Source organism: Mixophyes fleayi, chromosome 4 (assembly GCF_038048845.1).
Source record: "Mixophyes fleayi isolate aMixFle1 chromosome 4, aMixFle1.hap1, whole genome shotgun sequence".
Classification (NCBI taxonomy): Eukaryota; Metazoa; Chordata; class Amphibia; order Anura; family Limnodynastidae; genus Mixophyes; species Mixophyes fleayi.
The window spans coordinates 59996810-60011360 of record NC_134405.1 but is presented as its reverse complement, the minus strand read 5'-3'; the positions used below and the strand labels follow the sequence as shown (position 1 = coordinate 60011360).

Sequence of the window (14551 nt, the reverse complement as noted above, 5' to 3'; positions counted from 1 at the left end):
CCTCTCCATCATATACATGTTGGAGTTTTAGCGTGTGACAACCTCTTGTTTTTGATAATGTTAGTGCATTTTGAATATTTTTCAATTTGCCCCACACCACTGAATGTACTTTATCTATGATACGCATCTATCTATCTTGACTGCGTAGTGTGGTGACCCCGGTACACAATTTGGTACCGAGGCCACAATATAATTAAAAAACCCTCCACGTGTCAGAATTCCACCAAACAAGTATCTGGACTGCATAGTGGGGTGGCCCCGGTACCCAATTTGATACCGGGGCCACAATACCTCCTCCAAACATGGTACAGACAATTCGTCATTGAGATCCCAGACAGACAGGGTCAAAGTGTTATTGTTTGACTTTGTAAACCCAAAAAACTGTCCCTGTTGCACATAGTCGTGCAATGAAGACTGACTTTTTCATTTAAAGGCACGATCTTTCAAGTGTAGTGTTTGTAAGTCTAAGTCATATTATACTTTTGGTAAAATTGGTTTATTTTGTTCCTCTTTATGGTAATTAGTAATAGAATTAAAGTATGAAATAGAATTAAAGTATGAAATAGAATTAAAGTATTAAATAGAATTAAAGTATGAAATAGGGTGGTATATAGAGTTGTAGTGTGGTATAGATAGAGTGGTCCACACAATATAATAATAATAAAACCCTCAACTGGTCTGAATTCCACCAAACAAGTATCTGGACTGCGTAGTGTGGTGGCCCCGGTACACAATTTGGTACCGAGGCCACAATATAATTAAAAAATTGGGCATCAACTGTCACCGTTGTTTAATATCTGATACACCTAAATATGGACTGCACAGTGGAGTGGCCCCGGTAGTAAATTTGGTGCCGGGGCCACAATACCTCCTCCAACTTCCAAGTGTAGTGTTTATAAAGACAGACAGCGTCGAAGTGTTATTAGTTGACTTTCTTAACCCTAAAATTGTCCCTGTTGCAAATATTCGTGCAATGGACAGTTACTTTTTTATTGAAAGACTCAAGCTTTCAAGTGTAGTGTTTATAAAATATAAACAACAATACAGTAGTTTTAGAGCACGTCAATACCTCTTGTTTTAAATTATGACACGGCATTTTACTTTTGGTTTAATTTCTTGTATTTTTTTAAATTTGGTTTTACTTTTTGAACATGGCAAACGACTGTTGATTGGTCATATAATGCAAAAAAAAAAGGTCCAAGATGGAATTGTCCTTGGGCCCTCACACCCACCCTTATGTTGTTGAAATAGGACATGCACACTTTAACAAACCAATCATTTCAGCGACAGGGCCTACCAAACAACTTTGGCTGAAATGATTGGTTTGTTTGGGCCCCCACACCAAAAAAGCTATTCATCTCTCCCTGTACAGACTAAACAGGCTCTACTGAGGCAAGATGTCGTCCTCATCCTCAACCTCTGATTCCTCTCCCCCTACAGTGTGTACTTCCTCCTCATCACACATTATCAATTCGTCCCCGCTGGACTCCACAACCACAGGTCCCTCTGTAGTATCTGGAGGGCAGTGCTGTACTTCATTGAGGAATTGATTATTCATTTTTATAAACATCATTTTTTCAACGTTGTGAGGAAGCAACCTCCTTCGCCGCTCACTGACCAGGTTCCCCGCTGCACTAAAAACTCTTTCCGAGTACACACTGGAGGGGGGACAACTCAGGTAAAATAGAGCCAGTTTGTACAGGGGCTTCCAAACTGCCTTTTTTTCCTGCCAGTAACAATATGGACTGTCTGACATGTCTACTTGGATGGTGTCAGCAAAGTAATCATCCACAATTTTTTCTGTTGTGACAGCATCCAATGCAGCGAGAGTAGACATGTCTGCAATGGTTGGCAGGTCCTTCAGTCCGGACCAGATGTTATCAGCATCCCCGCCAGTGCCTCTTTTGGGAAAACTGAGCTTTTTCCTCGCAGCCATAGATGTGGAAGAAAATGAGGGTGGAGCTGTTGGCATGTCACGGTCCTCTTCAGAGGACAATCTCCTGACCAGCAGGTCTTTGCACCGCTGTAGACTTGTGTCCGCCGGAAACAGAGACACAACATACGCTTTAAACCGAGGATCGAGCACGGTGGCCAGAATGTATTCCTCTGACTTTAAAAGAGTGACCACCCTCGGATCCTGGCAAAGCGTACGAAGGGCTACATCCACAAGAGCTACATGCTTGGTGTAATCGCAATGGCTTACCAGCTCCTCCCTCACTTTCTCCAGCTGCTTCTGCAACAGCCTGATCAGGGGAATGACCTGACTCAAGCTGGCAGTGTCGGAACTGACTTCTCGTGTGGCAAGTTCAAATGGCTGCAGAACCTTGCACAACACGGAAATCAGTCTCCACTGCGCTTGAATGAGGCGCATCCCCACTCCTTTGCCTATGTCGTAGGTGGCTGTGTAGGCCTGAATGGCCTTTTGCTGCTCCTCCATCCTCTGCAGCATATAGAGGGTGGAGTTCCAGCGCGTCACAACCTCTTGTTTGAGGTGATGGCAGGGCAGGTTCATGCTTTTTTGATGTGCCTCTAGTCTGCGGTAGGCACTGGCTGAATGCCGAAAGTGTCCAGCAATTTTGCGCGCCACCGCAAGCATCTCCTGCACACCCCTGTCACTCTTGAGGTAATGCTGCACCACCAAATTAATGGTGTGGGCAAAACATGGGACGTGCTGGAAATTGCCCATATTTAATGCCCGCACAATGTTACTGGCATTGTCTGACACCACAAATCCCCATGAGAGTCTAAGTGGGGTAAGCCACTGGGAGATAATTTCCCTCATTTTCTCTAATATGTTGTCAGCGTTGTGCCTCTTATTAAAGCCTGTAATGCACAATGTTGCCTGCCTTTGCATGAGCAGCCATTTTGTAGATGCTGCTACTGATGCAGCTGTTGCTGTTGCTGCGGAAGGGGATGCATCTACCCAGTGGGCTGTCACAGTCATATAGTCCTTCGTTTGCCCAGAACCACTTGTCCACATGTCCGTGGTTAAGTGGACAGTGGGTACAACCGCATTTTTAAGAGCACTGAGGACACTTGATCGTACTTCTCTGTACATTTTTGGTATCGCCTGCCTAGTGAAGTGGAATCTCGAGGGGATTTGGTACCGGGGACACAATACCTCCATCAACCCTCTAAATCCCACTCCACTGATGGCGGACACCGGGCGCACGTCTAACACCAACATTGCAGTTACAGCCGCAGTTATACGCTTTGCAATAGGGTGACTACTATCGTATTTTGTGGTCATGGCAAACGACTGTTGGACGGTCAATTGTTTTGTGAAAGACTTAGCGGTCTTACGACTTCCCCTCTGGGAAGATGACCGACTAACAGCAGCAACAGCAGCAGTGGCAGTAGTAGGCGTACCGCTGCAGGATTCCTCGGATGAATCCCGTATTGAGGAGGACTCAGTCTGGCTGCTGACTTGGGCTGCAGGACTGAATCTGATGGAGATTGTGGAGGAAGTTGACGAGGAGGGTGTTGCTGGTGTGTATCCAACTGGACCACGGGATTTAGGTGTCCCTGTACCGATGAGGGTCCTAGCCCCAGTTCCTGAACTAACCACTGAACTATGAAGGTTATTCAGGTGACGTATAAGGGAGGATGTTCCTAGGTGGGCAAGATCCTTACCCCTGCTTATTTGAGCTTTACATAAGCTACATATGGCCATACATTGGTTGTCTGGATTTGGATAAAAATAACTCCAGACCGAAGAGGTGCATTTTTTGGTCTTCTGACCAGGCATGACGATGGGCTTTTTCATCCCATGGACATCAGCTGTTTCCCCCCCTGGTGCCTCATTTACAATAACCACATCACCATCCTCATCATCAAGTTCCTCCACAGCGCCAGCTACATCATCAATAGCCTCCTCCCGAGCCACCTCTTCCCGTACAGTGATGGGAAGGTCAGGCTTAACAACCACCAACATCCTTGGACTCGCCTTGTGGATTTGTGATAATTTCTCTTTAGAAGGCAGAGTTGTTTGCTGTTTTGTTGCTGACAGCATAACTCTCTTCAATTTTTTGTAGGGGGGGGAGGAGGAGGATCGCTAAGATCCGTGGGTGAAGCTGAACCACTAGTCATGAACACGGGCCAGGGCCTAAGCCGTTCCTTGCCACTCCGTGTCGTAAATGGCATATTGGCAACTTTACGTTTCTCCTCAGATGATTTTAAGTTTCTCTTTTTGCTACTTTTTCTTAACTTGGGCTTTTTGGATTTTACATGCCCGGTACTACGAGATTGGGCATCGGGCTTGGAAGACGACGTTGATGGCATTTCATCGTCTATGTCATGACTAGTGGCAGCAGCTTCAGCATTAGGAGGAAGTGGGTCTTGATCTTTCCCTACTTTATCCTCCAAATTTTTGGTCTCCATTATATGTAGCACAAGATACTGCAGAATGTGTGAACTTGGTAATATTGCAGTACCAATGGACTTATACTGCTGGATTGGTTTTGCAAATTTGGTTATAATTATTATATATTTTTTTTTTTTTAAATTTTTTTATTTTTTTTTACTTTTTTTTTATTTTTAAAAAACTTGGGAATAGTGGGGAAATAACTATGCCCTTAGAAGCACAGAGCACAGGACACAGCACCACTGGACTGAACAGGACACGGCACAGGACCCAGCAGCACCACGGAACTCAGCAGGACAGAGCACAGGACACAGCACCACTGGACTGATACTGCAGAATGTGTGAACTTGGTAATATTGCAGTACCAATGGACTTATACTGCTGGATTGGTTTTGCAAATTTGGTTATAATTATTATATATTTTTTTTTTTTTAAATTTTTTATTTTTTTTTACTTTTTTTTTATTTTTAAAAAACTTGGGAATAGTGGGGAAATAACTATGCCCTTAGAAGCACAGAGCACAGGACACAGCACCACTGGACTGAACAGGACACGGCACAGGACCCAGCAGCACCACGGAACTCAGCAGGACAGAGCACAGGACACAGCACCACTGGACTGATACTGCAGAATGTGTGAACTTGGTAATATTGCAGTACCAATGGACTTATACTGCTGGATTGGTTTTGCAAATTTGGTTATAATTATTATATATATTTTTTTTTTTTTTTTACATTTTTTATTTTTTTTTACTTTTTTTTTATTTTTTAAAAACTTGGGAATAATGGGGAAATAACTATGCCCTTAGAAGCACAGAGCACAGGACACAGCACCACTGGACTGAACAGGACACGGCACAGGACCCAGCAGCACCACTGACCTCAGAAGGACAGAGCACAGCACACAGCACCACTGGACTGATACTGCAGAGCACAGCACAGCACAGAACTAAACAGCACAGAACTAAACAGCACAGAGGACCACCTAACACACCCTCCCTCTACCCTGATCAATGCCCGAGTGAAGATGGCGGCGACTAGCGGGGAATTTATAGGATCCGAGTATCGTGAGATCCGACAACGGGATTATGAGTCAGAGCCTCAGTTTCACTTTTGAATTTGGCGCCAATACCCGGATCTGTCTCGGATCCGACTCGGATCCGCAACGTTCGGGTGGGCTCGGATTTCATAAATCCGAGTGCGCTCATCCCTAACTTCAATACATGTGGCCACCTCAGGCCCATCCCTTGACATCAGCTTCAGAGAGTGAGATGTGAGACAGCAAACTGAATTATGTTCTAGCAGGACAACACTTCTTCATTGTTAAAAAGATGCGATCTGCCAGTGGATGACGTTCAGGTTTAATCTACAGGAAAAGGATGAAAGAGATAGATATTTAAAATTGAAATGATAGTGTTTTTGCAACCACTGTATAATAAGTCATCTTGTATTTCCTCTTTTCTTACTCTCCTTAAAGTTACAGTGGGTAGCACAGTGGGCAGCCTGCTTGTACACAGTGGGCAGCCTGCTTGTACACAGTGGGCAGCCTGCTTGTACACAGTGGGCAGCCTGCTTGTACACAGTGGGCAGCCTGCTTGTACACAGTGGGCAGCCTGCTTGTACACAGTGGGCAGCCTGCTTGTACACAGTGGGCAGCACAGTGGGCAGCCTGCTTGTACACAGTGGGCAGCACAGTGGGCAGCCTGCTTGTACACAGTGGGCAGCACAGTGGGCAGCCTGCTTGTACACAGTGGGCAGCCTGCTTGTACACAGTGGGCAGCCTGCTTGTACACAGTGGGCAGCCTGCTTGTACACAGTGGGCAGCCTGCTTGTACACAGTGGGCAGCCTGCTTGTACACAGCGGGCAGCACAGTGGGCAGCCTGCTTGTACAGCTCTCTCTCTCATTTACATACAGTGCCACCAGCATCGAGTGTCTTCTAGCAATGTAGAGGGAAGTTAAAAAAAGCTGCACTTAATTTGTTTTTGGCAACCAGTATCTAGGGTTTTTCTTTTTTAAATGAAATGAGAAAATATTAATTGTAAGCTCATGGAAGCATGATGTATGTGGTGGAATGCAAATGTGAGCCTGTTTGTATTTTACAACCTACTATTTGCATCCAGTTGTACAGAGCTAGTGAATGTTACTTAATGATCATTAAGCACGTGGACATTACAGGAGTCTGGATTAACCCCTTCCAGACAGACCTGAAACACTGTTACAGGGGCTTAGTCTGTAGAAAGGAATATAGTTTTATAGGTTACCTTCTGTGGCATAAACTCAATGGCAGCCATTTCAGTGAGAATGCTCTTTGTTATCATGTATCCCATGGTAGACAACAGGCGGCCCTAGGGCCACATGCGGCCCTTCACCTACAGCCCCCAGCTCCTTCCTGCTGTATTGTCACATTTATTTATTATAGCAGTTACACCACTTTTTAAAATACCTGCTGATATGTTATTACAGATAGGTATTGTTTTATGTTATTACTGAGATTAACGGTAATGTGCCGCACTTTTGGACAGGCGCAGGCTGGGATAGGGAAGACGGGGGACACACAGGCGGCCGCATCACATGACAGGGGATGCGGCCGCAGGGGAAAATTATGTATTTTGCATCCGGGGGGCGGCCGGCCTACCCCCCGGCCCTAATAGCCGTCTGACCCAGCCCGCCCCTGCTTTTGGAGGTTAGAGGGCCGCACCATGTGGAAGTGTTGCAGGTTGCCCATCACTGTTTTGTACCAACAATTAGGTTAGACAACATTTTCATAAATGCAAACTCATATAGTTAATTATTGGGATTATTCTCCAAAGTATTTAGCATAATCTGCAAAGGAACAGGGAATCTCCCGTCTGGGCCGTTTTGATGGTATCAAGTGAAACTTGATATACTGTCATGTGTGTCCTTCAATAGATTCCTTGTCTAGACTCTCTACTCACCTCTACTGTCCACCTGTAGAATGCTTGCAACAACAGAGGTAACTTACAAACCACATAATATGCAGGTGGTCAATACATTGCTATTTGTGCAAATGTGCCTAATTGTCTGCCTCACACACAAAAAAACACACTCTCACTCCAGATTATGGAACTGAAACAAACAAACGAAAAAAAAAAAAACAAGCTGTTAATCCATTTGTGGGTCCAGCTGGAAATTAGCCTGGTGTAAAAACTAAAAACATAATTTAAAAGTCCAGCTTACTATCACTTTAGGACCACTCCCTTCAATAATTTAAAATTTTAAAAAAAAAACTCTCCTCAAATACTGATACTGGGTTTGTCTTTATTACATTTGTCACGATTGTACATTAAAATGTTTTATTACATTACTAGAATTTTACCTAAAAATACATTTTACTGTATGAAAAGGCCTGAAAGGGTCAAAAGGACTACCCCGTAACGTGTAGAATCACGACATTGGGACAAAATAAACCCCGCCCTGTTCCGCTCAGGCTCCACCCACAAGTGCTCAAATTTGGCTAAAGCACAGCTCACTTTTTGTTAAGTTTTTCCCCTTTTGCTTCTCCGCGAATTAGAATGTATCACCCAAATTGGGACATTTTGGAGGTATGAAAGGTGTCCCAATGTGTTTAGGGCTGTTTGTTGGTGGAGCAGCCCGCAAATGTGCCCTCTCTACCCCTTGTATCATTTAAATATCTTGTCTAGCAAAATTATTTTTTTATTTTTTTTCTTTCCTGCGGATGTAAAATGTAGTGGATAAGTGCGCTTAGCCTGCATTTAATTGTCATTTGCACTAATCAACTGATCTCCCGCTAGAAGCCTCAGATGCTGCCATTTTCATGTGCAAGCTGTATGCGTGTTGCATAAAACCAGATGTATTCACACAAAAAATAGGCTTGTGACATTAGTTTTGCACTTTTGTAAATTACCCAGTATCCATCATCTACACGCAATGTGCACATCAGATCTTCGTTCACTCTGTGCCTTTTGTCTTCTTAGGGAATCTTCCCATCTACATATATTCATCTAAAAGAAGTGACTGATGATAAAGGGTGAGTATGGTTAATATCTGTCACACAGCTGCATATTATACAGGTATCTGACAAGACAACACGTAACTAAACATATGTTTACATTTACTGTGTGCCACAAATGTATATTTTCTCTATAGTCACCTTTTTACATGTCTGCATACTGTTAGCCTTCTTCACAGAATGAATGTGGTATTCATGATGTAATAACAAAGAGTGTTAACAGCCAGTGTACTGGCAGGAGCATGCTCTCTGGTTCTGAGAAACGTCCTGTGACATCATCAAGTTGCCAGCTTTCAGTACATTGGCTCTTAATCATCACATGAGCTCAGTATCACAGAAACTTCTGCATATACCACAAGCTAATTTAAAAGCATGTTTAATGCATTTATGACATAGAGGGCAGGACACTATTTTATGTTTAGAGAAATTAATACCTTTACATTGCAAGACTTTGACTCTGTCTTCACTGTTAATGTTAGATTTTTTCAAAACTGTATGATAAGTAAACTTTAAGGGTAGAAAGCACTTAATGTTCAATTTCAGGACATCCTTCATTGGTGGTTTAATGCAGAGGCGTAGTAAAGTCCAATTAAAATCATTCACATACATTTCTATTCATATTTAACAAATAGGCCTATTCCCCACCACCATCACCAATTCCAGGGTAGGAGAGGAGACAGATAGAGAGGGAAATAAGGGAGGGGAGGAACAGATTGATAATCCACAGTACATACAATAAGGTGGCTGGCCATTGGGTCAGGTTCAGCCCTGATAAGCCTGAGTTGGTCAAATTCATGGGGAGAAGGAAACAGAATAGATGTTTAAAAAAAAATAATTACCTGGGTGGTGAGCCTTATGCAACTATAAAGTTCAGATGGGGGCTCGATTCATTAAGGAACGTAAATCCTGATACGTGCTGTATTTTGCATAAAACTGATGTTCGCATGCTCAGAAACGGACTATACACCAGTAAACACAAGTGCATGCAATTCATCTTCCAGCGCAAGGGACGTTTCCGACTACCTACGATCAGAAGGGTGGCACAGAGGGGGTAAGGGGCCTATGTCCGTAGGCAATGTACAGTAATGCCAAGGTTGAGCGCACACACATCAGTCCGATTCTGGGTATCTCGCTGGTCCGTGTTATTAAGCAGGGCAGATGTAATTAGTGATTGATAGTGATGAAGGTCGTGTATACATATTAGAACATGTGTTTGCAATTAAGAGCAATTGTAAAAATGCATTTTATGTACAGGGCGCATTAAGAACATCCTATATGTATTTCATATGAAAGAAAAAACAAATATTTTTTTAATTAATGACTATATTATGACTATATTTTTAACAGATGTTAATGTCTTTAATAATTATTTTATTTGTGTGTTCTGATGGGACTTTAAATATGCATATACATTGTGTATATCCTGCAGTGTGCTGTGTCTGTCTGTTTATGGCACGTGCCGTATAGGCAGAGTGTACTTTATTCAACCAGAAACATTTCCTGAGATCCTCTTGTACTTAAATACGGACGTACCTGTCGTCAATTTCTGTCCAATTTAAAAACCGTAAATTCATTAATGAATCAGACCTGGGACTTGTGAGTGAAAAAAGCAGGCAAACCATTCACTCTACACCACAACATATAAAGTATTCTCTGGGAGGTTAATTCGATATTGTGATTTGAGAATCCATTTCATCTGTACTTTAAACAAAGTATTAAGGCCTTATACACATAAATGGTTTTTACATTTCTGCTGTGCATGGTCAACATGCGTTCAGTCCAGTGCGCACACCAAATATTATGTACCCCCTATTCCCTTTGGTGAACGTATTCACATTAAATGTGAATCCTGTGCAGCCCACCCTGTATCCACCCCCACCCCTCCAGCGTTCTCAATGAATTCCCTCAGTATGTCCAGAGAAGTGTGTTCACCATTATTCATAGCTACCATTTAGTGCTTTCACCTGCGTGTTTAAACGCAACCTCAATGGGACACCCAAGAAACACCTGTTTGTATGGGCCGTAGGCAGTTAGAAAGGCCTGAGGAAGTCATTGCTTGTCTTAAGGATGTCTGCATTAGCATTTTAGAAAGACGTTAATTATTCACGATGAATACTTATAGTCATTTAGTTGCATTAATATATGTATATAGGATGAGGAGAATAGATACTTTTACAGTGCCATTTATCCCTCCTAATCAGCTCGTTCACTCATAGAGAGGCAAACCCACTATTAGATATTGACATATATCCATGTTGTTTTTTTACTTACTGTAGCTAAATAAAGTATGCAATTACTGATGTACGTTTACTAACTGTGTCCAGCAATTGATTTATTGCCTTGCTTAAAGCTGATGTGTGATAGTGTGGAGAAGAACTGAAGCCAGAGTGATCATCTCCTGGGTAGTGGGAAAATGTTTTGCCGATTCATGTATTGACTCAAAGGCGTAATCAGAGAGGTCAGCAGCAGCGGAAATAACCAGCATTGATAGGCAGTAGCTGCGCATGCTCCTAGTGGATATGGGATTTCTTTGTGTTGTGACGTATTGTGGATATATGTCCTTCAGATTGATTTATTTCAGTAGTTTCTTGACCTTTTTCAGCTACAATCAACATTAGGGGGTATATTTACTAAATTGTGGGTTTGAAAAAGTGGAGATGTTGCCTATAGCAACCAATCAGATTCCAGCAGGCAACATCTCCACTTTTTCAAACCCACAGTTTAGTAAATATACCCCTAGGTCTGTGACTCATCTATGTGACCTATAATTTATTTTGTAATTAATGTACTTTTGTTTTGACTGCTGTGTACTATTTTCTTTCTTATTGTTAATACCTGTGTAAAATATAAAAATTGGGTCTTGCAAAAAACAAAACATGTTTATTTTATTGGTGGTTAGTACATAAAAAAAAAAGGTCGAGAGAGAGAAATTCTGAACTGCGTGTTGACCAATGATTATGGTCCTGATGCACAAATGAAGTACTTCTATAGATCATGTTACTGCATTTCTCGGGCACAGTCAGTGTGCCATGCTATTACACACGGTGATTCTTCATACCTCTGTTCCAGGCACCATGAACCAGCGGTACTCAGTGAGCTCCCTATGGTACAGGAGCTCACCGTCACATTACGGGAGTGGGGAGTCCTCTGGCACTCACTGTATGTGGTGAGTTTAATGCTCGCTATAAACTGCAATATAATGGAGCACTTTACCAGTCAGGACATCCATAATGCCTTGTGTCTCTTACAGCACGACCAGCGGGCACATTTCAGCCAGATACAAAACATGATGTCACAACTCATGGACTGGCGCTCCCAGATCATGTCCGGCACACTACCTAAGGATGACTTAGCCGAACTAAGGAAAAAAGTGACAGCCAAGATTGACTATGGAAATCGGTGAGGTCATTGGACGTTGCCTGCTGGACATTACATTTTTATTGGTATTATTCATAGTAATTTAAACCTTGTTTTGTTATCTACACCTTACAGGATCCTGGATTTAGATCTTGTAGTCAGAGATGAAAATGGAATCATCCTAGACCCAGACGAGACCAGCATCATCAACCTGTTCCGCTCCCATGAGACCGCGTCAAGGCGAATCGATGAGAAGATCCAGGAGGAAACGGTATGCATCTATGCACAATGAGTGTGTATATCTGTATATATCAGATGAATAGTATTAGACTGGTCTGTATCTGTTACTCTTTTCAACCCCTAAGTCTCAGCTACAGCCTCTTGACTGTCGAAGTCCAGCTAGGCTGCATGTGGCTCACACGTACAGCCTGTATATAAACCTCAAGAACTTTGTATGCAACATGGCGGAGGATGCAGAGCTGCTCATGTGTCTCTATGACCCAGACAGTTCCCACTTCATCAGGTGAGAGGGCTGCCATAAGTGTTGACATGTTTAGCCACTTGTAGAAGAGTTTGTGAAAATTTCGTGCATCATTTCTTCACCTGCAGTGAGAATTATTTGGTCCGCTGGAGTAGCTCTGGTATGCCAAAAGAAATAGAGAAATTAAACAACTTGCAGGCAGTGTTTACGGTGAGTATACCTTAATTTATAGTCATTTCCCGCTCCTGCCCGCTCCCTGCGCTCAGCCAATGATCGCCGCCTCTCCTCCACTCTGATCACCTCTTCCCACTCTAGAATCCAAGACTCCTCCCGATCTGCTCCCCTTCACTGGAACGACCTCCCTCGCTCCATTCGTCTCTCACCCAATCTGTGCTCCTTCAAGCGGGCTCTTAAAACTCACCTGTTCCTTAAGGCCTACCAACCATCCAATTAACCTCTCACCTCTTCTGGTTCTCCCCTGCCCCCTTTCTCTCTCCCCGTTGCTTCACTGGCTCCCTTATGTACCTGATTCTGTTTACCCTCCCTTAGGATGTAAGCTCGTATGAGCAGGGCCCATCTTCCCTCCTGTCTTTATACCTGTTCTTCCGCTCCGTCTCTACTGTATCTGCCTGCCTGGAGTTTTTGAAGTACTGGTACTTTGTGTTTATTGTTCTGTACTGTCTTACCCTGTATAGTCTACTGTTTGTACCATGGACGGCGCTGCGGAAACCTTGTGGCGCCTAACAAATAAACGATAATAATAATAATTTCTGGTCCTCTTCCAACTATAATACCCCCCCCCCCCCAACTTCAATTGTCATTGATCTCTTCTTATTGTCATCTCTGCTCTATCAAACTTGTAAAACATCTAACTTTTTACTTGACTTCCGTTCCTACTTTGCAATGGTCTCCAACCTAGGTCTTAATTGGTTTTCTTTCCATTGTCTGATACCTCCATTTCGACTTTCCCTTTACTATTCCCTCTTTGTTCCCCTTCTCTCTTGGCTTTAACTCTTCCCCAGCTCTGATCTCTCTTATCATCTTTCAACAGCTGTAATCTTCCATACCTTCTAAAGTTACACAGTTCTTTTATTTTATAATCCGTTCATGTTTTTAAAGGATATTGGCGATGTATACATGTTATGACTGCAGTTTAGACAATAGAAAAGGGAAATAATATGGTCAGTACATGGACATTGAGATGGGACACAACAGCGCACAATTAGAATAATCATTGATCATGTATAATATTGGTTGTCTGAACATGGGAAGAACCTTTCTACCGGTAAAGGGGCAGCTCCATAAATATAAAAGAAGATACCCTGAACACGGTACTCCAGGCACTTACAACTATATTGTAGTACTCTACACGGGTAGAGTACTACATCCTGTGTAAACTGTAAACCTGTGAAGATCTCTGGGTAATTAGGAAAAATATTATATGGAGCTTCCACAGCATCCTCCCAGTCCTCACACTTCCAAGCTTCCACGTCGCTCTCAACCTGGACTTAATGGGGGTAGTAACTAAGAAATTATTTAACAGGCAGAAATAGAGATAAAAATTTCCACCTCTGGAGCTTGCATAACAGGAAAGGAAAAGTTGCTGGGAGGCTCCACCAAACTGTCTGAAGGGAGTGCCTGAGCTGTAAATACCTGTAATAACAGTGCTTGGGATGCCAAATTCCTCTCTGAGTTGGTGGAAGAATTTAAGAACTCCGTTGCTGTATAGTCTATAAAGGTAGAACGCACTGTGTGCAGTCTGTGCCCCGTATGCACAAAACCTGCACTGCTATATAATTTTGTAGTACAGGACTACAGTATCCTCTACATCATGTGTTTAGAATAATAAATATGGGTCAGAGTAGCAAGGATCAAGATTTGTTTTAAGAGTGCACGTTTAACCTGGATCTCCTATCGCATGAAATGGTTTAATTGGCGAGCAAGGTAGTAAGGATCTGGAAAAGCAACACCACCCCGTCCCTACTTCTTTGGTAGAGCTCTTCATTTCAACCAGGGATTTTTATTATTTCTGTAATATCCTACTGTAATATCCTTCTGGGAATAATAACCAAGTACTCCAAGGCATGAAGTTTTGGAGAAACATAAGACACCACAAGGAGAGGGCAGTAAATATGTCACTTGGTAATACTGGACGTGGACCAGTGTATGGAAATTCCAGAGTATTTATGAACGTGGGAAATTACATCTACGGCTACTGCTAGTGAAGGAAAACATATTGTATGCCCTTGATGCAAAGAATATTAACCAGAGATGTATCTATGTCTTATAAACACATGACTTAGAGACATGGACCATCTGTACAATTTATTATAACAATGCACATGTGGTAGTGTAATA

General features: G+C 42.7%; 1 protein-coding gene across 1 annotated transcript in view; it reads left to right on the top strand.

The window, feature by feature from the left end:
- The window catches only part of DOCK5 (dedicator of cytokinesis 5), an 82941-nt gene that overhangs the window by 26582 nt on the left and 41808 nt on the right, over positions 1–14551 (top strand). Inside the window, exons 4-9 of the mRNA XM_075207191.1 lie at positions 8321–8373; positions 11425–11521; positions 11606–11754; positions 11848–11983; positions 12078–12235; positions 12322–12403. Of these exons, the coding sequence (XP_075063292.1) occupies positions 8321–8373; positions 11425–11521; positions 11606–11754; positions 11848–11983; positions 12078–12235; positions 12322–12403 (675 nt within the window). The remainder of the gene's footprint in view (positions 1–8320; positions 8374–11424; positions 11522–11605; positions 11755–11847; positions 11984–12077; positions 12236–12321; positions 12404–14551) is intronic.